At 39.2% G+C, this 26,190-nt stretch overlaps 1 protein-coding gene across 1 annotated transcript in view; it reads right to left on the reverse strand.

The window, feature by feature from the left end:
* Positions 1–26,190, reverse strand: part of LOC126162562 (ras-related protein Rac1) — a 112,279-nt gene that overhangs the window by 5,814 nt on the left and 80,275 nt on the right. Inside the window, exons 2-5 of the mRNA XM_049919151.1 lie at positions 21,644–21,715; positions 21,443–21,560; positions 8,423–8,485; positions 7,304–7,438 (exon numbers count right to left, since the gene is read on the reverse strand). Coding sequence (XP_049775108.1) covers positions 7,304–7,438; positions 8,423–8,485; positions 21,443–21,560; positions 21,644–21,715 — 388 coding nt within the window. The remainder of the gene's footprint in view (positions 1–7,303; positions 7,439–8,422; positions 8,486–21,442; positions 21,561–21,643; positions 21,716–26,190) is intronic.

Below are 26,190 nucleotides of genomic sequence, written 5' to 3' on the forward strand. Positions count from 1 at the left end.
AATGGAATGTAGTCAAATTAAGTCGGGTGATGCTGAGGGAATTAGATTAGGAAATGAAACACTTGAAGTAGTAAATGAGTTTTGCTATTTGGGGAGCAAAATAACCGATGATGGTCGAAGTAGAGAGGATATAAAATGTAGACTGGCAATGGCAAGGAAAGCGTTTCTCAAGAAGAGAAATTTGTTAACATCGAATATAGATTTAGGTGTCAGGAAGTCGTTTCTGAAAGTATTTGTATGGAGTGTAGCCATGTATGGAAGTGAGACATGGACGATAACTAGTTTGGACAAGAAGAGAATAGAAGCTTTCGAAATGTGGTGCTACAGAAGAATGCTGAAGATAAGGTGGGTAGATCACGTAACTAATGAGGAGGTATTGAATAGGATTGGGGAGAAGAGAAGTTTGTGGCACAACTTGACTAGAAGAAGGGATCGGTTGGTAGGACATGTTCTGAGGCATCGAGGGATCACAAATTTAGCATTGGAGGGCAGCGTGGAGGGTAAAAATCGTAGAGGGAGACCAAGAGATCAATACACTAAGCAGATTCAGAAGGATGTAGGTTGCAGTAGGTACTGGGAGATGAAGAAGCTTGCACAGGATAGAGTAGCATGGAGAGCTGCATCAAACCAGTCTCAGGACTGAAGACCACAACAAATCACTCTTTATTATGATTTCTGTTAATAAGCTAATGTCACAGTTGGAAAGTGTTTTCATAAGGCATATGGCACATCTCGAACAATGTCTCGCATCAACTTACTTTCAAAAGGACAACAGATTTTTTTGAACAAATTGGAGAAGCTATTCATAACAACTGTAGTCAATGTTTATAGGGAAAAATCTATCAAAATTTCTCAATTTTCGTAATGATAAGAGTGCTAAGATGAAGTTCACTATCACAAAGGAGAAAGGAGATCAACTTTCTCTTTTGCACATTAAGGTACATAGAAAACCTAACAGAACTTTAGGGCATGAAGTCTATAAAAACCCACTCACGTGGAAAGATACCTTCACAGAAATTCCAATCAACATCCCAAGCAGAAGAGAGGGAAGAGTGATCAATATACGCTCCTGGAAATGGAAAAAAGAACACATTGACACCGGTGTGTCAGACCCACCATACTTGCTCCGGACACTGCGAGAGGGCTGTACAAGCAATGATCACACGCACGGCACAGCGGACACACCAGGAACCGCGGTGTTGGCCGTCGAATGGCGCTAGCTGCGCAGCACTTGTGCACCGCCGCCGTCAGTGTCAGCCAGTTTGCCGTGGCATACGGAGCTCCATCGCAGTCTTTAACACTGGTAGCATGCCGCGACAGCGTGGACGTGAACCGTATGTGCAGTTGACGGACGTTGAGCGAGGGCGTATAGTGGGCATGCGGGAGGCCGGGTGGACGTACCGCCGAATTGCTCAACACGTGGGGCGTGAGGTCTCCACAGTACATCGACGTTGTCGCCAGTGGTCGGCGGAAGGTGCACGTGCCCGTCGACCTGGGACCGGACCGCAGCGACGCACGGATGCACGCCAAGACCGTAGGATCCTACGCAGTGCCGTAGGGGACCGCACCGCCACTTCCCAGCAAATTAGGGACACTGTTGCTCCTGGGGTATCGGCGAGGACCATTCGCAACCGTCTCCATGAAGCTGGGCTACGGTCCTGCACACCGTTAGGCCGTCTTCCGCTCACGCCCCAACATCGTGCAGCCCGCCTCCAGTGGTGTCGCGACAGACGTGAATGGAGGGACGAATGGAGACGTGTCGTCTTCAGCGATGAGAGTCGCTTCTGCCTTGGTGCCAATGATGGTCGTATGCGTGTTTGGCACCGTGCAGGTGAGCGCCACAATCAGGACTGCATACGACCGAGGCACACAGGGCCAACACCCGGCATCATGGTGTGGGAAGCGATCTCCTACACTGGCCGTACACCACTTGTGATCGTCGAGGGGACACTGAATAGTGCACGGTACATCCAAACCGTCATCGAACCCATCGTTCTACCATTCCTAGAACGGCAAGGGAACTTGCTGTTCCAACAGGACAATGCACGTCCGCATGTATCTCGTGCCACCCAACGTGCTCTACAAGGTGTAAGTCAACTACCCTGGCCAGCAAGATCTCCGGATCTGTCCCCCACTGAGCATGTTTGGGACTGGATGAAGCGTCGTCTCACGCGGTCTGCACGTCCAGCATGAACGCTGGTCCAACTGAGGCGCCAGGTGGAAATGGCATGGCAAGCTGTTCCACAGGACAACATACAGCATCTCTACGATCGTCTCCATGGGAGAATAGCAGCCTGCATTGCTGCGAAAGGTGGATATACACTGTACTAGTGCTGACATTGTGCATGCTCTGTTGCCTGTGTCTATATGCCTGTGGTTCTGTCAGTGTGATCATGTGATGTATCTGACCCCAGGAATGTGTCAATAAAGTTTCCCCTTCCTGGGACAATGAATTCACGGTGTTCTTATTTCAATTTCCAGGAGTGTATTTATGTACCACGCTACAAGAATCTGGGAACCACAGAACTTTGACAATGAGCTCCATCATTTGAGAAATACTGTCAAGGAACAGTTACTCTGACGAAGTGAAATAAGGCGTTACACCCTGAAAGATCTGAAGCTTCTAGTGAGAAAGAACGAACCTAAGGTAAAGTTTCCTCCCATTCATAAAAACAGCCAGAGACAGCATCATCAGAGTACTACAGGGTGTCTACGTGGACAAGGAAAAAAAATTCCCAGATTTTTCCCGGATTTCCCGGTTAAAAACACACTTTCTCCCGGATGACAGTATATTTTCACCTATCACTCCTTTGAATGGTTATGGTTTTGTACACAGGCGTACAATTTCCCGGCACTTAAGAAAACGAAACTCAGAGAAAAAGACACGTTTTGGAAATATCTTTGATGTGCAGCAACATGTACGCTGCCTATTTTCATATTACGAAAACATACATTAGAAAATCCACCAAACACCGCATGTTACTTTCCGAACCATTGAAACTGAGATTTCGATGCGCTTTTGTAAGCCGTTCGTAACTCATGTCACGTGATCTCGCCAGCCGATGACAGAGGATATTCAGAGCATAGGACACGTGATGTAGTCAGCCAATAGCAACATCAGTGTTAAGTAGCGCGCCAAACAGGGAAAGTTAATAGTTTAAATTAATATACATAGTGTTGTTACAAGAGAAGCTAAGCTTTCGCATATACTGTTGATCTTATTTGCGCGTGTTACACTTTAAGAGATATCATACAAATGTGCCTGTAAAATTTTTAATAATGACATAAATGTCTTATCTTCAGGGTTCGAAATGCTTCTAAATGGCTTGTCACCAGACACCTGATTTTTAAATGAGAGTAAAACGCTTTGTGATTTAATAAATTCACGGTCCATTCTTGTACGCAGTTCAACTTACGTAAAAGGATATTTACTTTTAAAGTAACGCTTTTAAAACCACCAATCGTAATATTTTCCCGCGACCTGTTACAAATAGGTTCAGTTGCCAGAGAGCTCAGGTAACAGGCGACACCGCGCTTGGGTAGATATCATGACGTAGGAAGCCCGTATGTATGTACGTGTAAAAGATCGTCAATGAAAGATGATACTGCAAGAGCATCGGAATTTCGTGAACCATATTAAAATGTGCACATTTAAAGTGCATACTTAAAGGCACACTCATATGTCCAGATTCCCAATGAAGTACCGTAGAGCCCGACCTGATATTAAGCTATTAAGTGTGGTTTTCAGGATGTAAATTTTCTTGGAGCACCAGTACTGTATTATATCATGTTTGGTTCTATATTATGGCATAATGCCATACGTGCTAGAAAATTAAAACGTGCACTTGAAATGCAGCGAACAGTTGAAACTACCCAGTACTGTGGAATTAAACATTTCGTTTCAGTTACATTGACTGCCTCTGCGGAAAAGATTAGCAAAAGTCAAATTTCTTTAGCAAACAGACAAAAGTAACTTCATTGTTCCGCAAGGCGATTAATGCTTGACTGTCAGAAAGGTGGAAATAAAATAAAATCTGAAACTAATGACATATTTCAGCCTTTAGTAATTATGTGAATGTGTTTTAATTCAATTGATAGCTCCCGGCCACAGATATCCGTTTTGTTTTCATTTGACGTGAGAGTAAACGAAGGGGAAACGTAAACACGTGTCACGTGGAGACTACCCACTATAGCTCAGATTGCTCTGCGCATCAGCCCCGTATCTACGACATTTGCGAACCGGGTCAATAATAAAAAAATCGAATTTTCAAAATATGTTCATCTTGTAACGCACATCTTTCTGAAAAGTCTGAAACATAAAACGTATGTATTCGAGGAAATGTAAGACATATTATTTGGTCGTAAGTATGCCCAAGTGCAGTTCCATGCCTCTTCATAAAGCATTTTTCTACTTCACGTCCAAACTATATTCAGGAGAGTGGAAATTGAAATGTCCTGTGGTGCCTCTCCTGCTCCCAGTCGGCCGGTTTGGCAGCCTGCCTCTCTTAAAAAAATAAATCTCGCAATTAATAGCGGATGGGATTATTTGTAATCGAGATAACAAGAACTTTTCGGAAAATCTGAACTCTTCATTGCCCATTAGTTAATAACTTGCTGTTTTGTGTGTCATAAAATTAAATATAGGATATATAAAACCTGTACTGACAAGAGATAAGCAAGAAATTACACATTTCTTCAAACCTTAGCTCCTAGCATTTTTTTCTCTCTAATCTTGCTACAGCTTTACATGGCGTGTTTTCCTTTCTGTGAAAGAATCTTTTACCTCATCAAAGTTTGTCAAACGTTTTGCTACATGGAAAATCGAAATGTAGTTATCTAATACTGAAAATGCTGTTAATACAAATAATACCCAAGACTGGTGTGGTTTCTCGATCTGATTACGTCTATTTTGTCACTGGCTGCTAGATAAAACAAAATAGGCCTTTCTAATACGGCAGCAATTTTATAACACACCAAATAAACGAGACTGTTTTGGCTCATTTTTATAACACGACAGAATATAATCCAATAAGTATCAATATCAAATGCCTATTAGGCCTACTACAAGCAAAAAGCTTTATGTTAGGAAATAGTTTCACGTTCCATTCATATGCACCAGCTTCTCTAGCATGACATCGAAAACTAGTATTACGAAATTTTTATATAAATTTGGAATCGTCTTATTCTTCCATAATTTGTGTGATGTCCTCGTTTCTTCTCCGTCCTCGTTCTAACAAACAACCCTGTCATCACCAATTCTGTAGCTATTGCTGCCACTGTCAAAATTTGTTCGCCGATTAACTTCACTAACCCTGCCAGAATCACTGGTTTAGTTCTCCCGCAATTATTCTCCGGTTATTTGTTGTTACGTGTTCGTACAACACGTTTTCCGCGTTACTTCCATAATAGAACTTAAGCGGCTGGTAGCCGGGGACTGTACTACTGGTTCTTACTAGTGTAGCAATCTGGCCAAACATTTTCTGTCAAGACTTCATTTTCTTGGACACACCGAGAAGATAATACATAATCTTTCTCACCTGTTATTCCTGTCAGTCGTTTATTTCCATTCTGATAGTATGAATCTATGGATTTCGCTAGTTATTATAACACCGCTGATCATTCCCACACCCAATCAGCCACATAAGACAGCGATTGCCATTCATCCATTCGGCTTTACTCCACTCAGCTCGCATAGCCCCGTCCCCTTTTGTCTGTGGAAAGTTTATTTCTAGATGCGACGAGGATTCTCCTGACAGAGACATCACGTACACTATGCATGCATTCAAAAGTCAGCTTATGATTCATTCAGAAATCAACTTAAAATGTGTTCAAATACCAACAGAGAAGCGTTTCAAAATCATATGACTAATTGATAGGCAAATGTGCGCTGGATGCTAGGTGCTTTGTGAAACAAGTTTTTTTCCCCCTCAAGAATATGAATTAGGCGCCCCCTTTTCCCGGAAGTATCTAGCTGCTTGCTGCGACTGCTTGCACAGCCAACAGCCACATTCCTGTTGACAGAAGCGGGAGAATCTACTACTCAAACGTGACTCTACTGCGCATGCGCATGAGCCCGCACGTTAACTGCTAAAACAAATCAAATGTAAACAGCTGCGACTTCACGCTCATTGGAGGCAATTTGTTGTTATGAAGCACTGCATAGTCTTCCTAAAGCCTTCGACACATTGTCAATCGGCAGACGCTTGCATGAGCACTTGTGTCGTCATATATGGCGCATTTCCTTTGCAATTTAAGTTATTTTGTTTTTTTTCTCTCATTTATGTTTTATTGTTGAAGTATTATTCTGCAGTAGCGGGATACAGTAATATCCTTTGTTAGTGTGTCGGTTCTTACTAGTCAAAATTACAAAAATTTAACTGAAAACTAAAACAATGAAAAATTCCCGGAATTCTAAAAACATCCTGGGTTTTTCCCCGGTTTTCTCCCGGATGAAAAAAATCCCGGGTTTTTCCCGGATCTCCCGGTTGTCCCGGGTCGTAGACGCCCTGTACTAAGATGTGACTGACACAGTGTTTAAATTAAAAGAAAGTTGTATGAATATCTGAACACTTAAGGACATCTGCCCGCAACTTGTCACAGCAGGAGTACATGAAATCCCTTGCATATACTATCAAATGTTCACAAGAATGACAAAAAGGCCCATTAACATACAATTTAAGGAACACAAGAGCAATTGTCATCTGAGAAATGTGGATAAATTAGTGATAGCAGATCATGAATTGGTACCTGGGAACTGCCAAATTAGTTTCTCTGATACAAAGTTTTTATCAAGACTGAGTCACTATTATGTTAGGAGGTACAGACAGACCATAGAAACTCAAAAGCTCAGCAACAATTTCAATACAGGAGTAGGAGGAGTAGGAGGAGGAGGAGGAGGAGGAGGAGTGAAATTACCCAAGTTGTGAGCATTAGTTCTAAACAAAGCGAACCGCACCAACTCTTCCCCAGCTCAATGACAAGCGCAACTATGTGATCTTAAGTTGCAGTCTGAGGATGTCGCGAACCAAATGTTGCATGGATATGTATAGGCAGTTCAGCTTGCTGAGCTTGTTTAAGTTTTGAAACTGCTCTCCGAGTCTTTATAGCCTCCGATTAAGCCTGCAGCACTGAAATACAAAATGTTAGGGACAGAAACATGCCTTGGACCAAAGCCAAATAAGTACAAAACAAAGGTCATCAGGTATGCAAAACACAGCTTTGATCATAAATGATCCCTATAATTTTTAGGTGAATGGTACTTCCAGCCACCATAAGTCACATTAATACAATGAACAGTTCTCACCTGTGGGTATGTAATTGGTGCTAACTTCTTGTCTTTTAGCTTTTCAATTGTGTCTTTGTCTTCCCTAAGATCCAGTTTTGTTCCCACAAGAATAATGGGGGTGGTTGGACAGTGATGTCTTACTTCTGGATACCACTGCAAAGAGATGTTCCTGTGGTTAGTATGCTCAAAATAAATGAAAACAATTCATCAATAAATCTACTCTTTAGAAAAATTTAATACTGGTGTTGTATATATTTGAATACCAGAGCTTGAACCCTATGAAATAAAAAGGAAACATTTGTTGGCAAAACCTAATACTATTTATCCCTTTGTTTGCTTTTTTGACTTTGTTAAGTTCAAAAATCCTAATTCCTGCTGGACTGAAGAAAAGTGTTATTATCAAACATATCCCATTACTACCCTCTAAAACTTCAGTGAAGTCTTATGGAGCTTATAAAGCAAGTGAAAGAATTATCTGCACATGTAAGCCAATTTTCGTAGCAACATGTTCACATTATAAATAAAGGATGCTGCTGAATAAAAATTCATTTAACCTTCACTAAAATTCAGCAGATGGAAATGTTATTCTGTAGATATTATGCTTCCAATGTAGCTGCTGTCATATAAAAAAAAACTCTAATTGAGTCATATACTGAATGAATTAGGTCACTTTATGCCAAACTGATGCATATACTTTGAAAAAAAGTTTTATCTGATAATACTGGCCATGACACACCACCACCACCACCACCACCACCAAACTGAATCCAACTTGTGCTCATAATTTAAGTGTTTAATCAATCATCTAATGTGTACTGTCTTTCAAACTATAACAATCAAATGACAGATTATAATAAGACTATGGATGAATCTGTATCATTTTATTTAAAATTCACACTGTATCACAAGTTTGCTCGCAAGTAAACATTTTAGCCATAGCATGCATTTATAAAGTCCTGTGGAAAAAGCCCCGAAAATACTGGATTACTACAAGAATGATACTACTGTCTTTATATGGAGCATATTTCTCAATGTTAACAATGGGTGTATTTCAAGAACTGCAGAAGGTACTTGCAGCACCAACAGCTGTTAATGTGGAAACAAGTTTAATAATCCTCATTAAATGGGATACTTTACCTTCGCTCTAACATTCTCGAAAGATGCTGGATTGACTAGTGAAAAGCAGATTAGGAAGACATCCTGAAAAAATGAAATTATGAATCAGTACATGATAAATAACTAGAGTATAAAAAATACTAAACTTTTAATTCATCTAGTCTCTGACCCTAATCAGTAACACATTTGTAATTGTTTTAAATATATTCTCATCTGATGTGATTACTGTTTACTCTCCAGTTACATTTTCGTGAGCAGCAATTTTCCTTTGTGAGAGATCACGTCCCAATTTAAAGTTCTAGATTCACATATTTTACTATTAGTGTTATTTTTGCATAATCTCTCATTGATTGTATCAATACCAATTTGTGTTGTGATATTGTGAATTTTCGAACATTCGTGAGTATTGAAATAAGGACTAACTGTTATCGTCAATAACAGGTTTAAACTTAAGTGTGCTTTTTTAAGATGTTTGAGAACAGTGGGCCTATCCACATTCAAAACAATCTTTCTCTACTTTCATTGTACAAAGACATAAGAAATAGGTTTTTTGCGAGAATTTTCGGACACTTACAAAACTGTATTTTTGTAAGTTATCAGTACAAATGCTTTGGATACTTCATTTATTTCATAGCAAATCAGCATTAGTGATTAGTTCTGCCAAAGAATATATCACCCTTGAACTTCATTGTATATGAACACAAATAAATGTGTGTTTTGCAAATTGTTGGAAGCTACCATTGCCCTTTGCGTAATCTATGAGCAAATCAGCATTTCTGATTTAGTTACTATAGCTGATTTTCACTAACATATTGTGCTATATCTAGTTTTCCCTTTACAAAAAGTAGCCCAATATATTATCTGCATTTATCACAAATTAAATCTGTTTTTGAGTTCGCTAACAACTATAATTAACCTCAAAACATTTTAGAAAACTAGTAGTTATTGCCAAAGGTTTGTGTGTTGCTTTAATAGAAATCTCACTTTGTGTTTATTTCACTTCTTATAGGGAATATTAATTGTCAGCAGTTCAAACATGTGACTAATGATAGTACCCCTTACAGAAACGGCAGCAAGTGACAGGAAAGGACCAGCTGCACTCAATATGTATGCCTGGGGGCCTCACTCAACTTGTGGATGAGGCTATTCCAACAGCCATTGAAGGAACACGGTGCAACCGACTGCAGACTGTGGCACACGTTGGAACAAATAATGCCTGTCGTCTGAGTTACAAGGTCATTCTTCGGTCATTTCAGTGACTAGCAAACAAGATTTAGAGGACCAGCCTTGCCCATGGAGTTTCAACGAAGCTCACAATTTGCAGCATTGTCCTGAGAACTGATCGTAGCCTTTCTGGGTCGAATGGACACACTGAACCAGAGCCTTCAAGGTTCTGTGACAAGGAAGGCTGTAACTCCCAGGACTTTTGCCATAGGGTTGAGAAATTAGTGTTGCCCTAAATGGGTCAGGTTGTGACTACGCTAAACTGCTTTGTTTCTTCATTTGTTGCCTCGGTGTCAACATACTGCACTGTGATACTGGATAAAAACTGGGGTTTGGAAGAACAACTGACTACTTTAAATAATGTAGCCAACAGGTGCACAATTGCATTTCACAGCAGTTTACGTTCACTGTTTACAACCCCCCAATAATACACAATTATATATGTCCAGTGCACTATTGTTTAACTTTCGATAAGCCTCATTAATAAGTTGCAGGCGAACATCCACATACAGCTACAATAGTTTAGTGATGAACATCTACAAGCAGTTAAAAGCATTATCACATAGTCCACATTTCTTTCGGAATAATCAGGTACATATGGAGCAGACACTGTCATTGGTTTAACACATGTCCTATTGGTGTAACATTTATTTCACTATTAAGTTGATGCATTGTTGTCATTCTAACCAACACAGGTTCCTCGTCAAACTCAGCTGTGGACTGACTGCCTCGGGACAAAAAATTGGGCCCTTATATATCCTCACAATAGTAGGCACTGAAACTACACACTGTTTGAAGTTAAAGTTACAGATATTATAATTAAAACTTAACTCATTAAATTAACTGCATACATAAAAAAAATTTTTCCTTTCAACAGTTTCTTCTACCACAAGGTTTAGGCCGAATTATTTGCTTAAATGATGAAATTAACATATCTATATATGTAAACAATACTTTTGACAAAACTGTTAATTACTTTGGATTTAATGAAGGGCTGGTTTCTAACATGTTTTCGAATAGAGCCAAATATATCCTTTAAGAATGCTATTGTTTTGTCCCCCAAATGTTTATAATTAGTACAGAATTTACATTTGTTTATACATCAACAATAGAATTTAAGTTACGAAACAATTACTGATTTCACCCTATAACATAAGGTGCTAACTAGGAATAGTCTAAATAAATTAGAAAATCAATTACTTGCATAAAACTAAGCACAAAATTAGATCTGGTGTTACATTCTTTAAGACTCTGAGCCAACCTTTTTCTTTTATGAAAATGCAGATTATACTCACATGTTAATGGTAATTAGTTAAAACTGAAAAAACCAATTTAAGGAGGCAGATGGCAAAACAAGAGGGGAAGTAAAAATACACCAGCTTGCTTCTTCATCACAAGGTGTGCCCTACACATCAAAGGCTGCTACTCAGGTAGCCGATTCTGTGTGGGGTGCACACAAGATTTCTTTTATATTAAGCGACTCTCCATCCAATCCAGATAATGGCAGCTGTAGGAAACCCAGAGGTGTCAGTGTAAGACCGAAAGAAATGTATCCCGCAGTTTAGGATATTAAAATTCTAATGGTAAACAGCCGAAGCAGTTGCAACAAAATGCCAGAGTCTGAAGCTCTCATCAAAAGCAGTGAAGCTCACATAATACTAGTTACAGAAAGCCATTTGAAACCTAAAACTGATAGCAGTGAGATTTTTGGGGAAAATTTAAGAGTATATCAAAAGGATAGGTAAATGGAGGTGGTGTATTTGTTGCAGCAGACAAGAAACTCAAATGGTTTTCAAAAGGTTTTCAGAAATTACTGCAACCAGTCGCCTTTTATGTAGATGTATTTTATTTAACCATGACCGGTTTCGAGCTGCCTAGCAACTCATCATCAGATGGTATATACATTTAGTGCTTTTTTGTACCCATTGTGTGGGTACGTCCTAAAAGAGATATATATACCTGCAGAAAGATTTATCTCCACAGATACTCAACCACCCACACAATGGGTACAAAAAAGCACTAAATGTATATACCATCTGATGATGAGTTGCTAGGCAGCTCGAAACCGGTCATGGTTAAATAAAATACATCTACATAAAAGGCGACTGGTTGCAGTAATTTCTGAAAACCTTTTCACACCACAGTCGCAGTGTTCCACATCCACAATGGAGAAACTCAAATCGCATGAGGTAGAAACTGAAGCTCTATGTGAGAATGTCTGGGTAAGACTCAGTTTCAGGGGTAGGCATAAATTGATAGCTGGATCCTTCTTGCATCCATCAGATTCATCTCCAGATGTAACCAAAAGATTCAGAGAAAACTTCAGTTCACTTGTATCCAACTTCCCAACTCATTTTGTAAACCCTTTGGTGACTTTAATCACCCAAAAATTAATTGGGAAAATTACAGTTTTGTTAATGTTGGGTGTGACAAGACATCCTGTGAAACTTAACTAAATGCCTTCTCTGAAATCTACCTAGAACAGATAGTTAGAAACCCCTCATGATGGAAATATATTAGATCTAATGGAAACAAATAAATCTGACCTCTTTGAGGATGTCCTCCCTGAAACTGGTACCAGTGACCATGACGTCACTGTGGCAACAATGATTACCCAAGTACAAAGGACAACTAAAACAAAGACATTATGTACAGTAAACTAGATTAAAAAACTGGTAGTGTCATATCAATGAGGAACTGAAACTTTCAGCATAAGTCAGAAGCATGTAGAGTAAATCTGGCTGAAGTTTAAAGAATAATCAACCATGGATTGGATAGGTGTGTACCCAGTAGAACAGTTCATAATGGGAGGAAACTTCTGTGGTATATAGTCACTGTAAAGAAACTTCTAAAGAAAGACAGGTTACTGCATAATAGGTGTAAAACGAAGTTTAGGACTATAGACAGACACTGAACGAAATGCTTTCGACTGTCATGAGACACATGCTTGATGCCATCAATGACTGCCACAGCAGAATATTGTTAAATGATGTTTCACAAAATCCAAAGAAATTCTGGTTGTATGTAATGTTGTTAATACACCGAAGTTAGTGTCCAGTCCCTAGCGAATGAGACAGGAACTGAAATTGAGGTTAGCAAAACAAAAGCTGAAATGCTGAACTCCATTTTCAAACATTCCTTTACAAAGAAAAACCCAGAAGAATTGCCCTAATTTAATCATCATACCAACAGAAAGATGAATGAAATAAGTATTAGTGTCAGTGGTGTTGACAAACAGTTGAAATTGTTAAAACTGAACACAGCTCCAGGGCCCAATGGAATCCCTGTCAGATTCTATACTGAATTTGCGCCTGTGTTAGCCCCTCCTCTAACTGTAATCTACTGTTGATCCCTCTAACAAAAAAATCATGTCTAGTTCTCAGAAAGAGGTGGAGGTGACACCTGTCCACAAGAACGGTAGTAGAAGTGATCCACGAAACTACCATCCAATATCCTTGACACTGATTTGTTGCTGAACCTTAGAACATATTCTGAGCTCAAACATAATGAGATATCTTGAACAGAATGACCACTTCAAAGCCAAGCAGCATGGATTTCGAAAACATCGCTCATGTGAAACCTAATTCACGCTTCTCACACATGACATACTGAGCACTTTGGATCTAGGCAATCAGGTAGATGATGTATTTCTTGATTTCCAAAAAGCATTTGGCTCAGTACTGCACCTATGCTTATTGTCAAAAATATCATATTGGATATCAATGAAATTTGTGACTGGAATTGAGGACTTTCTGGTAGGGAGGGCACATCATCATATCCTGGATGGAGACTCCTCGTCAGATCAAGAAGTAACTTCTAGTGTGCCCCAGGGAAGTGTGTTGGGACTATTTGCTGTTCATGTTGTATATTAATGACCTTGCAGACATTATTAATAGTAAAATCAGGCTTTTTGCAGATGATGCAATTATCTTTCATGAAGTACTATCTGAAAGGAGCTGCACAAATACTCAATCAGATCTTTTAAAGTGGTGCAGAGATTGGAAACTTGCTTTAAATGTTTGCACTTCACAAAAAAGCCATGACTGAAATATCAATCCTGTTGGAATCACCCAACTCATACAAAATCCTGGATGTAACACTCTGTAGGGATATGAAATGGAATGATCACATACGTTCAGTAATGGGTAAAGCAGGTGGTAGACTAGAGAAAAGTAGTATGAAAGTTCACAGGTTTGTTTCATCTGTGGGAGTCACAGAGATACTGAAGGAACTGAACTGGAAGACTAAGATAAACATAAATTATTCTGAGCAAGTCAATTAACAAAGTTTCAAGAAACAACTTTAAATGATTACTGTAGGAATATGCTACAACCCTCTATGTATCACTCACATAAGGGTCATGGAGATAAGATTAGAATAATTACTGTACATACAGAGGCATTCAAACAATAATTCTTCCCACACTTCATAAGTGAATGGAACAGGAAGAAAACCCTAATAACAGCTACAATGTTATGTACCCACTGCCATGCACCTCACGGTGGTTTACGGAGTGTTTTTGTAAATGCAGGTTGTGCAGCTGTTACTACAGAGAATGGCAGAAGGAGTAATATGGTTAGGAGAGGCTACTGTACCTCTGTACCTCTGTAGCAACAGCCTTGTTGCTTCCTAATACTTCTTCACCTAATATCCTGCTGACTCAAAATTCATAATCTCCTCTTCTGCTAACCAATCTAATGAAATCCTACCATAGCAACTACTGTATATGTGATACGGTTATGTAGTATTATGAGAAGCTACATCAAATTGTTTTTATTAAACATACCACTCTAATTACTATTTCACCGGCACTGTAATCCATATAAAAATCACCTGACGATCTTCTGCAGGTTAATAAGCTATTGAAACTTCCTGGCAGATTAGAACTGTGCGCTGGACCGAGACTCGAGATCGGGACCTATCCTTTCGCGGGCAAGCGCTCTCCTACCAAGGAAGGAGACGAGATACTGGTGGAATTAGAGCTGTGAGGACGGGTCATGAGTCGTGCTTGGGTAGCTCAGTTGGTAGAGCACTTGCCCGCAAAACACAAAGGTCCCGAGTATGAGTCTCTGTCCAGAACACAGTTTTAATCTGCCAGAAAGTTTCGTATCAGTGCATACTCCGTATGCAGAGTGAAAATTTCATTCTGTAATATGCTCTAGTTTAATATGTAGCTAGGTGTTATAGATTAGTTACTAATTTGCAGTTCTAACGTAACAGTATATCTTCAGGGACAGTTTTTCGTAAGGAAAAATTAGCCAACTCCTTTAGTGCTGCCCCTAATTACTTTTCGACTTGAGCTAATATTTTCATCTTTACTCAATTATGGTAATCAACATTACACTGTTTCCCTTACTGTAGCCTGTATCTTCCTACAATTTATCCCCTTCACTTTTCCTTTCAGTGCCAAATTAAGAATTTCTGAACTCACTGCAAATATCCCAGTAACCCTTTCCCTTTCCTAGTGATTATGACAGACTTTTCCACATATATATTTTTAATCTATCTTCATTATTAGCCTCATTCAGTCATGTAGCTTTAAATGTTTTTCAATAGCACAATCTTTCAAATACTTCCACATTCTCCTCTTTAGCATTTCCTGTGTTCCATTTATCACTTATGCACTCCAGATGAACACTTTCAAGAACTAATACTTCAGTTACACACCCATATTTGACAGCAGCAGAGCTCTATCTTAAAGGCTTTTTTCATCTGTACCAATGTTCGCCATATTCTGGAGTACTGCTGTGTGGTGTGGGATGCGCATCAGGTGGAACAGACAGATGCCATCGAAAAAGTTCAAAGAAGGGCAGCCCATTTTGTATTATCGTGAAATAGGGGAGATAGTGTCACAGACATGATATGTGAATGGAAGTGGCAACCATTAAAACAAAGGCATATTTCATTGTGAGGGGATCTTCTCGTGAAATTTCAATCTCCAGTTTTCTCCTCCAATTGCGAAAACATTCTGTTGGCACCCACTTACATAGGGAGAAATGATCATCACGATAAAATAAGAGAAATCAGGGCTCACACAGAAAAAATTAAGTACTCATTTTTCCCTCGCGTCATTTGAGAGTGGAACGGTTGAGAGACAGTGGTTCATTGAACCCTCTGCCAGGCACTTTATTGTGAATAGCAGAGTAATAACCTGGATGTAGATTTATTTTTGGTATTTTCCCTACTTTGGCTGTCATGTGTAATCTTTCAAGGGGCATTCAATTAGTAATGCAACACACTTTCTTTCTTGGCCAATTTCAGTTGAAAAGTGCAGGATTTGTTGTGGAACATTATTGAATATTTCCACTTCAAGCCCCTATAGTTTCTTGAAGTTCTGATAGGTGGTGGCATTATATGTAGCCTTCACAATGACGTCTGTAACAGAGATTCTTCCCAAGAGGAGAGCTGTCACTGAGTTTATTTTGGCGGAAAACCAGAGCATTGTAGTTATTCACTTGCAGAATGTCTGCAGAGATCTGGCTGTGAGCAAAAGCACAATGGCTTGTTGGGTGAATTATCTGTCATCACTGCAACAAGGTCAGGCAAACCTGTCCAATCTCCTGAGTGCCAGCCAGCTGCACACATCTGTGACTCCTACAAGTTTTGGATGTGGGAGCACACTCATTCGAGGTGATCAATAGATCACAATCAAATACCTCAATGCTCAGCCAGATGTCTCTGTTGATAGGACTGACACACTCGTCCACCAGATGGGGCAGTTAAAGGTATGTGCCTGCTGGGTTCCTCACCTCCAAACAGAAGACCATAAAGAGCAATGAAGGACCATGTGTGTGGAATTGTTTGTGCATTACAAGACTGATCGTGATCATTTTTTGTTGAACATCGTCACAGGCAATGATATATTGGGTCACACTTTGAAGTGGAAATAAAATGGCACTCCATAGAGTGGCGCCATACCATTTCTGCCCTGGAGAAAAAAGTTCAAAGTGCATCCCCAGCTGGAAAAGTCTTGGTGATTCTTCTGGGACTCTGCAGAGATGGTTCTTTTTGATGTCCTCCATCGTGGTGTAATAATCAACTCTGAAGAGCTTTGTTCTAGCCTCAGGAAACTGAAGAAACAACTTCAGCATTTTTGTCACTACAAAAATGCAAACTAACTTCTCCTTATCAATGACAATGCAAAACTTCACACCAACCGAGAAGAGCTCACAATGCTTCATTGGACTATTCTTCCTCTTCCACTCTATAACCCGAATCTCTCACCTTCCATCTTCTATCTGTTTGGCCCAATGAAGGATGCACTCTGCAGGAAGCAGTACATGGGTGATGGGGGAGGTTATTGGTGCAGCAAGACAATGGCTCTGACACTGACCAATAGAATGGTACCATGACGGTTTGAAGGCTCTCCCAGAAAGGTGGCGTAAGGCTATTGCATCGAACAGAGATTAATTTAAAAATAGGGTTTTGTAGATGAAAGAATGGGGAATAATAGGGTGTATTAGAATCCTGACTGAAAGCAACCTGCTTTCATAAAAAAGTGTTGCATTCTTCATTAACCATACCTCATACTTCCTGTATAAGAAACTACTTTTAGTTTTTCTACTTCTATGCTGTTGCGAACTTTTATATTAAGCATATTGCTATCCGACATCCTATTCTATTATTTTTGTATAGTTTCAGTTTATATCTCATGTTCACCTAAGTCTTTCTTACTTTCAACTCAGAGGACAATGCCATCTACAAATCTTAGTATTGCTGTCACCACAATTTTATTTTTCCTCTAAAGATTTCCTTAACAGCTTTCACTGCTCCTTCAACATGCAATATATTCAGTGGTGACAAATCACATCCCTGCACCACACCTCTGCTTACACTAACTTATTTCTTGCTTGATCTTCCCTTTTAATACACCCACTCAATTTTTGTAGGGATTGATTTTTCCAATCTATTTTCTTTTCCTTAAATCAAACTGATTTACCTCCAGTAACACTTCAATTTTTCTTTCAATTCCTTTATATGTTGATCACATTTGTAAATCAAACACAATGCCATCTTTACTGACAGCTGTGCGTTTATCTACTTGCACCTCCTTAGGTAATGTGCTGCTAATACTTTTCTGGAAATCTGATAAGTCACTTGGTTGGCAGATGCCTAACAGCAGCAGCTTAATAAAATTTCTAATTTTAATAACCACAAATGCATATCACTGGCTACTGCCCCTTATGGAAACCATAACAGAACATTTCATTTGAGTGACCTGAAAATATAATTCTAGTGTCTTCCAAAAAGAATCTCCTTACTTTCAGGACTGGAATTTAAAAGAGACTACTTTCATCATGAGCAACCTTTCATGAAAAATTGTTGGTTTACTTTGGAGTGTCTCTTGTTCACTGTTTACAACTATAGCACAAACCCAGCCACAATAATCCTATATTTTTCTGACAAACTCTATTGCAGTGCATAAAAAAATACCTCTGAAGTACGTCTTGGATGGCCTGCCTATTGTCATGTACGAGGGCGGTTCAGAAAGTAACCTCCGATCGGTCACAGTGCGGGTTGTGGGGGGAGTAGCGACGCCATCTGTGCGTTCACGCACTCAACAGGTCAGTCGGCATCAAGCCGTGGTCGAGTGAACGTCGTACCTGCGCTAGTTTAGTTTTTGTGGCAGTTTGAAATGTGTGCTGCAATAGAAAACCCCGCCAAATGTGAAGTGCGTGCTGTCATAAGGTTTTTTACAGCCAAAGGATATTCTGCAGCAGCTATTCATCGTGAGCTTTGTGCCGTGTACGGACCAAGAGTTATGAGTGAAGGAGTTGTCCGTGAATGGGTATGTTTATTTAAAAGTGGACGAGAAAAACGTTCATGATGCAGAGAGGAGTGGTAGACCATCATTGGTGACTGACGAACTCGTTCAGACAGTTGATGCAAAAGTTCGTGAAAATCGACGTTTCTCAATGTCTGAGTTGTCTACTGGTTTTCCACAGATTTCTAAGACTCTCTTGTACGAGATAGTGACAGCAAGATTGGGTTACCGTAAGTTCTGTGCACGATGGGTGCCCAAAATTCTTACCGACCACCACAAAACTCAAAGAATGGCCTCTGCATTAGACTTTCTGTCACGTTATGAGGACGAAGGAGAACCATTGTTAAACAGAATCATGACCGGTGACGAAACCTGGATTAAGTACGTGAATCCTGAGACAAAAGAACAATCAAAGATGTGGGCACATTCAAATTCGCCTACCAAACCAAGAAAAGCCTCGCAAGATTTTTCTGCCAGAAAACTGATGGCAACGGTGTTTTGGGATGCCAAAGGGGTGTTGTTGGTTGAATTCATGGAACGTGGTACGACCATTAATCAAGACGTGTACTGTGAAACAATAAAAAAGTTACGACGGGCTATACAGAACAAACGCTGTGGTATGCTGACTTCCGGTATCGTTTTTTTGCACGATAATGCCCGTCCTCACTCTGCTCGCAGAACAACGGCCCTTCTTGAGTCCTTCAAGTGGGACGTTATCAACCATCCACCTTACAGCCCAGACCTGGCGCCAAGTGATTATCACCTCTTCATGCATTTGAAGAAATGGCTCGGGTCACAGCGGTTTGATGACGACGAAGAGCTCAAAATGCGGTCACAGGCTGGCTCCAGGCACAAGAGGGTGATTTTTATGCAGAAGGAATTTCAAAGCTTGTGAAGAGATACGATAAGTGCCTCAATCGCTATGGAGACTATGTAGAAAAATAGTGCAAAGATGTAGTTGTAAGATGTACATATTAAAATATTTTTATTTAACTTCGTGTATTTTTTTAAATCAACCGGAGGTTACTTTCTGAACGGCCCTCGTATATTCAGATCTCATTTCGTAATTGTTAACCTTCCCTGTATTCTCAATAACAACACAAATCTGTAGTGATCATCCAATTCTTCTCCACACCTTTTCAATCTTTCTTGATAAAAATTCCAATGTAACACTCAATTATATTTGGGTATATTAAAATGCTACACTATTTGTGTTTTATTTCTCCATAAAACCTCAAACTCATCACACATCTCATAAAATCAATAAGGATCAACTGAACCTACTGATACCGGATGTTTGCTTCATCTTTTAACTTGATGTGGCACATGACATGGGTATGCTAACAGAAAGGGAAGTTAACACTGACGATATTTCTTTTGCATCTATATTAGTTTTTTTAAGCTGTGGGAACATACTAATCTGTAGTGTAGCCCAAGGTGTACATTAGTTCAAAAGGTGACAGTCAGTGAGTTGAAGTGGTATCAAATGTTTCAGTTAGTCCATCAATATAATCTGAAGTATTTCAGATGGCACCATGGAGTTTTTTCAAAAGCCTTCCAGAAATGAAGGACCATAAGATTTATTGACCATCTCAATAAATCATTTGAGCTTGAAGAAAACTAGATTGCCTATTTTTGCTGTTATTGAAATCTATGCTAAGTTTGGCAGAGGTGGCGATTTGCCTTGACGAAAATCATGAAACAAAGTATGTCTAAAATGTTTGAAAAACTTTCACTGAATTATAGCTGGAGTCACGAACGATGGCAGTCGAGTTTAGGCTTGTTCTGCGCGCCTATGTCACAGACACTCCGACAGCCAATGAGCTTTCAACAGTGTTCTGAGCACTCTGCTCCGAGTGCGGTAGCTAATGCAACCATTAAATGTGAATGTAGCAAGTCGTTTAGTGAATTTCTATTTCATTTGTTGAGAGTTGTCGTTGCTGGTGGTGGAGGCAAATGATAAATTCTACATGAGCAAGTGAAAGACAATTTGCAGGAGGTACGCTTCCTTCAAGCGGAAAGCAGGTGCGTGACACTACTGTCGCTTGGAATGTCAACAATGCCTTTACTGCCCATGTATTTTCATGCACAAACTGCCATCATTTGTGGATCAGACTACAGTGTTTAAGTTCAGTGTTCACAAATATTAGACATTTTTATTCTAAATCTTTAAACTTAACACTGCACAAGGATTACAATCTGTGCCCCCCTTTAAAAACAATCCACCTACACACTTTAAAAGCATGTAAAATGAATGATGGTTCAACTGACATTTCTAGTTTTGAGCGTCATACATCTATTTGCAAGTCAAAGCACCTGAATTTGATACAAGATTAATACATCAAAGTTCAGTGCTTGTGAACTGTTTTGTGGCAAAATTTACCATCTCCTTCTAAAAAGACTGATGTAGTACCATTTCAATAAATTTGGGTATCCTGGCTACTATTTCTTCTGGACTATTAATACTTCACAGAGAGATGTTTATAATAAACTGGTAGCATGACTACAGGGAAGAAATATTTTACTAGTAACTGAGTAGTATTAAAGAATATTATGTTCAATCTTGTTAAATTTAAACAATCAAACTGTCTGCATGTAGCCATATAGCCATCTGTAAGCTAACTTGCTACGTAGTATCAATAAAAATCATGCAGTATATATGGAACATGTAACTAGCTAAAGATAAATAAAAATATAGTTCTGCACATAAACATCACAAAATGGCTTTAAAATAGTTCACTACCAATTTGATCAAACAGTAATAAAATACATATTTCTTAAGTTAAGCAGTTTTACAGATATTACATGGATAAAATGCATATGGATTTTTGTTTCAATAATTCTGTAAACTGAATACAATTCTAATATTACTGCCACTTGTCTTCATAGTGTGAATTTTACTCAAATTCTCTCTAATTACAATCACTAATTTCATTTACTTTTTGTTGGTAACATATTTTCCTGAGTTCATACTTCCAACTGACCACAACAAATACCTGCCTATTAACTTTCTGTAGTACTGATAAAAAACAGTATAGGCTTCTTAGCATTACCGTTTGTGGATAAGACAATGGCCGCAGCCTATCGTAATCTTCTTGTCCTGCTGTATCCCATAGACCCAAATTGATGGGCTTCCCATCCACCATCACATTGGCAGAATAGTTGTCAAACCTGGAAAAATAATGTCAAAATGTACAACATTATTAACACACACATCCAAATTAAAAGCTAATAACTACAGCAATGTTACTTACACAGTGGGAATATATTCTCCTGGGAAGGCATTGGTTGTATAACTGATGAGAAGACATGTTTTACCCACGGCACTGAAAAACAATGCAATCAATTAACAACTGGTAACTCCAGAGTGCAAGAAATTGGTTACATTATAATACTATGGGACAAAGTTATGATTTTAACTGGATCAAAATAATGATGCTAAATAACAGAATCAGCTGAACACTCAGACTCATCATCAATTTCTTGTCAGAGTAATAAGCAAATATTGTTTCCTTTGGCTATGAATATAATAAATTAAGACATTCAGGAAGCAGATTGCATACAAGTCAAATAATGCTAAATATAAACCGTATAAAACTGCCTTAAACCTCTCAACCTCAACCTTCATTTGACATCAGAGATGCATAATGAGATGGATCTTTTCCTACTACAACTGCAGTATTTACAATTAGAATAGAAAACATAATGAAGATTTAAACCTTCATAGCAAAACAGGGATTCTAAACCCTGCAACCAGGGGAAACAAAGCAGGCAAGCAGGAAAGAACCGAAATGGGAGATAATGGAAAGGATAATTTTTGTTAGTGTATTGGATTAAAACTGAGGCGCACAATTCAACTGCTGAACTTTGTGGTGAATTTTATATGGAATAACAGTATTTTGTTTAATCCTTGCAATACCAATGCATTTTCAATAACGCGAGCTACCAAGAGGAAGGGGGGTTACCTTTATTAAAAATATAATTTTGTTTATTGTTGTTGGCTTCTATTAACAACATACTTTTTCAAGCGGTAGCGATTTATAAGTAGGATCCAGACACTGAAGATATTGAATATAGCTTACGCTGTGAAAAGTCACGTCTGCCATTATGGCAAATTTTTGGCTTAAGTTTACCTGAAAAATTTATAACAATTATCGAATCAGTCAGAACTCATTAAAAACTTTTTTCTCAAAATTTTAAAATACGAAGTTAACACCTTCCCCTCCTCTGTTGGTATTGCTAGGATTAATATGTAAACCATAAAAATTTGTTTGAACAGATTCAAATTTATGAAGAATAGTAACATATTTGGTGGAAGTGTTTCTTCTGCACTGACAAACAAAAACTAAAGTGTGCATATATTTTAACAGATTACAGAGTCTATGCCTTAATGAAATGTTTTCAGAGTTCTGTCTGTGTAAAAGCAGTCTAAAAAAAATTGTTAGTTCTTAAAGTTACACTAATGATCAGAAGGTGGATGGAGGACAATCACTGACTGGACAAGTATGTGGATGAAAATCTGCCTTAAATTTTTTGAAGGAATCGTCCTGGCTTGCACATTAAGTGACGTGCCAAAATCACTGAAAAAATACTTGTGAATGATTTCTTTGCAAAGGATATGGATTAAATGTAGATGGCTGGATGAGACTTTAAATTCCACCTCTCCCAAATAATGATTTTGTTCTTTAACCACTACATCATGTCACTTCACATACAGCTCATAAAGCTGCGCAAGATCTATATTTCCGTAACAATGAAAATGACTACCATAAAACTAACCTATACATCTGTACAGATGAGTTCACCACCAACATCAAAGTACCAGTACAGTGTTATGTTGGGGAAAAACGCACAGTACATTTATTTGGTTATTTTTTGAAAAACACTTCCTTATAAACATCTAAATCTAAGACTCTAAATTTACCAAAACTTTAAAATTAAAATCATGGAGACCTAGCTCAGGAAAGTCTGTGTGAGAGAAGTGCCACCTAGTGGACAGTAACACTTTTCATCAGAGCCTCTCATCTCATTGCTAACATCCTGGCAATTTGCACCTTGCTGGAAACAGCTACACGTCAGCCTCCACAGTGAACCCTGCCGGAACTTATCCGTGCAAATTACAGTGTCACTTAGAGCAGCTTAGCACATTTACTGTAGCATATATATGGATCCACAATAGTGGAAAGCCATCATCAAACTACTTCATGAAAAAGGCACACCAAATTTAGATTTTTCCAAGACAGAAAGAGAAAGCCCTATACTTTTCTCATTCTCAATAGGAATCTGAATGATGACATACAGGATTGAATTTTTGCCACTTAACCAAAAAATTCTGAAGCAAAGTGTGTAGTGTACAAAATAAACAACAGAGCCATAGATGTTAAGTGCTTCTGACTGTTTCTCTGGTACATACTATTAAAATACTTTGACATGTGTATATTACTTGTAGCCACATCACAGCAAATCATTATCTAATTACTGTAATTATGTTGTGACAAGATAATATAACAGCAGGTATTTGGCAACAAGCTAGCTGACAATCCACAGGAGCTACAATATTATTGCCTCTCGAATTCTTTGTACATGTAAACCAATGGCACAGTTTCTTTATTTGAATTACTCCTTAGTCTGTATCATCTGGCTGAGTTCTTATGGGACTGACTTTTGAAGAACTTGCTCTTTGGCAACTTTTCTTCCTAGATCTGAACGAGTAATACTGGACGGGTCATGCAACCACTGAACGGAAGTAGCTCTGACAATGCTAGTAATGGTCTCCCATGGCCTTATTCAGATGTGCAGCTTTCTCAGTTGTAGGTGCACTGTTTTCCCATAGAGGAGCACAATATACAGCAGCAAAGTACAAGTGAAATTACAATGTTGCATAGTTTATATGGATTTGCTCTCCAGCTGCTTCTAGCTATTTTGTGGTGTAGATTTAACCTTCAGCCAAGCTTCTTTGACAGGCTCATGCAGTGCTCCTTAAGTGACATGTAGCTGTTTAGGGAAGCAGTTATGGGGAAAATTTGATCCCATCAAATAGCATAAGATACTTCCTGTATTCTGCTTTATTATGGAGATATATCACTGTGACCTCTCTTTTGCTTGGTTTGGCTGGATTCTCCAGTTGCAAATGTACTCTCTCAATATGGTGAGGTCACCTGACAAGTACACAACTTTCCTTGGAATTAAAATGTCGTGGACAGACAAATTAAACACAATGGGAACCAGGACTGATGCTTGCAGCAGACAGTTGTTTTAAAGTTCTTGAACTATTAGCTGTTCCATTCAGAACAACTGAAAACCACTCATCAGAGAACATGTTGCTGAATGAACTTGATAGCTTGTGACCTACAGCAACGTGAAGAAACCTGATCTCAGGCTCTCTCCATACTACTGTATTGTAAAGCTAATGTCAGACTGACAAAAGCCTCAGCCGATTTAAGACATCTCTGAAATCCAGATTCAACTCATCTTGTCACAGCACCTGGTCTCAATAACTCTGATTTTCGTAAAGCCGTCCTGTTGGACTGGATTTAATTTATGAATGACCTCTTTGATGGATTCGAGAATTTGCCTCTTCCAATTCCGTCTCATAATCTGAACGGGCAGTAAGAACAGTTAACTGCTGTGACAATATGACTCAGTTTTTGAAAATAACTAATGTCTAATCAGTATCGTGTACACGGGAGGAGTTAACGGCCTGGTAGCAGCAGGCTAGAATTCACCTACAAGGCAGTCTTGCTCGAGTTCTACTGCACCCAGCACGGGAGGAGTAATCAGTATAGCGGACCTGCCCTACGAAGTGCCGCGCGACCAGTGAGCGAGTTCTGAATCACTGGCGTGAATCAAGCGTCGGGTGTCCTTCCCGCAAGCGCCTGAGTCAACCACCCAGCGTCAACGAGGGTCACTGGGCGAATCATTCTTCCGCGTCCAGCTACTACGCCAGATCTCTCCGCGTTGTTTCTCTTCACTGAAATCTGTCTAGGTCCTCGAACTCAGATTGCAACACACAACCGGAACTGCAGAATTTTGTGGTCTGTGCATTTACTTTTAATGTCTGACTACAGCCCGATTAATAGTAGTGATCTCTTGACAGTTAACGGAAAGGAGTGCTCCCGCCAATGCGAACCTGTCGCTGTCGGCTGCCACTAATTGCTTCTTCCCCCGCGAAAAGCATTAGGCTTGCCAAGTTCTCAAGTGCTAAAGTTTTCCGGACCCGACTATATTGCCTATTTCAAAAAACGTTAACTCTGTCATTAATTACTATTAAGGGTTGATTTTTACATTATTAACTAAGAATAGATATCTATACAATAAGCGAATTGCGATTATTTTTACGATGGTTTCATGGAGGTAAGACGGTTTTCAGTGTTTTGTTTTTTTTAATTGCCACAGAGCTATGGCGACTGCCTGTAGGTAGTATTTAACGGGACAACATCGCAACTTGGGACCTTAAACCTCAGGTGCTAATTAATTTAAATCAGAGTACAGTTATTTCGTAAAAACAGCTGTTCCAGCACTTAGTAATTAAGCTGTCGTTATTTAAATTTAGGTTCTTTTTTACTACCGTATTCCGCAATGCCGCGGCTCTTTGTCCTTTGTTTATACACACAGATGGATATGAGGGGAAATAAAAAAAAAAAAATGGTTCAAATGGCTCTGAGCACTATGGGACTTAACTCCTGAGGTCATCAGTCCCCTAGAACTTAGAACTACTTAAACCTAACTAACCTAAGGACATCACACACACCCATGCCCGAGGCAGGATTCGAACCTGCGACCGTAGCGGTCGCGCGGTTCC

This window comes from Schistocerca cancellata, chromosome 2 (assembly GCF_023864275.1).
Source record: "Schistocerca cancellata isolate TAMUIC-IGC-003103 chromosome 2, iqSchCanc2.1, whole genome shotgun sequence".
NCBI classification, from domain to species: domain Eukaryota; kingdom Metazoa; phylum Arthropoda; class Insecta; order Orthoptera; family Acrididae; genus Schistocerca; species Schistocerca cancellata.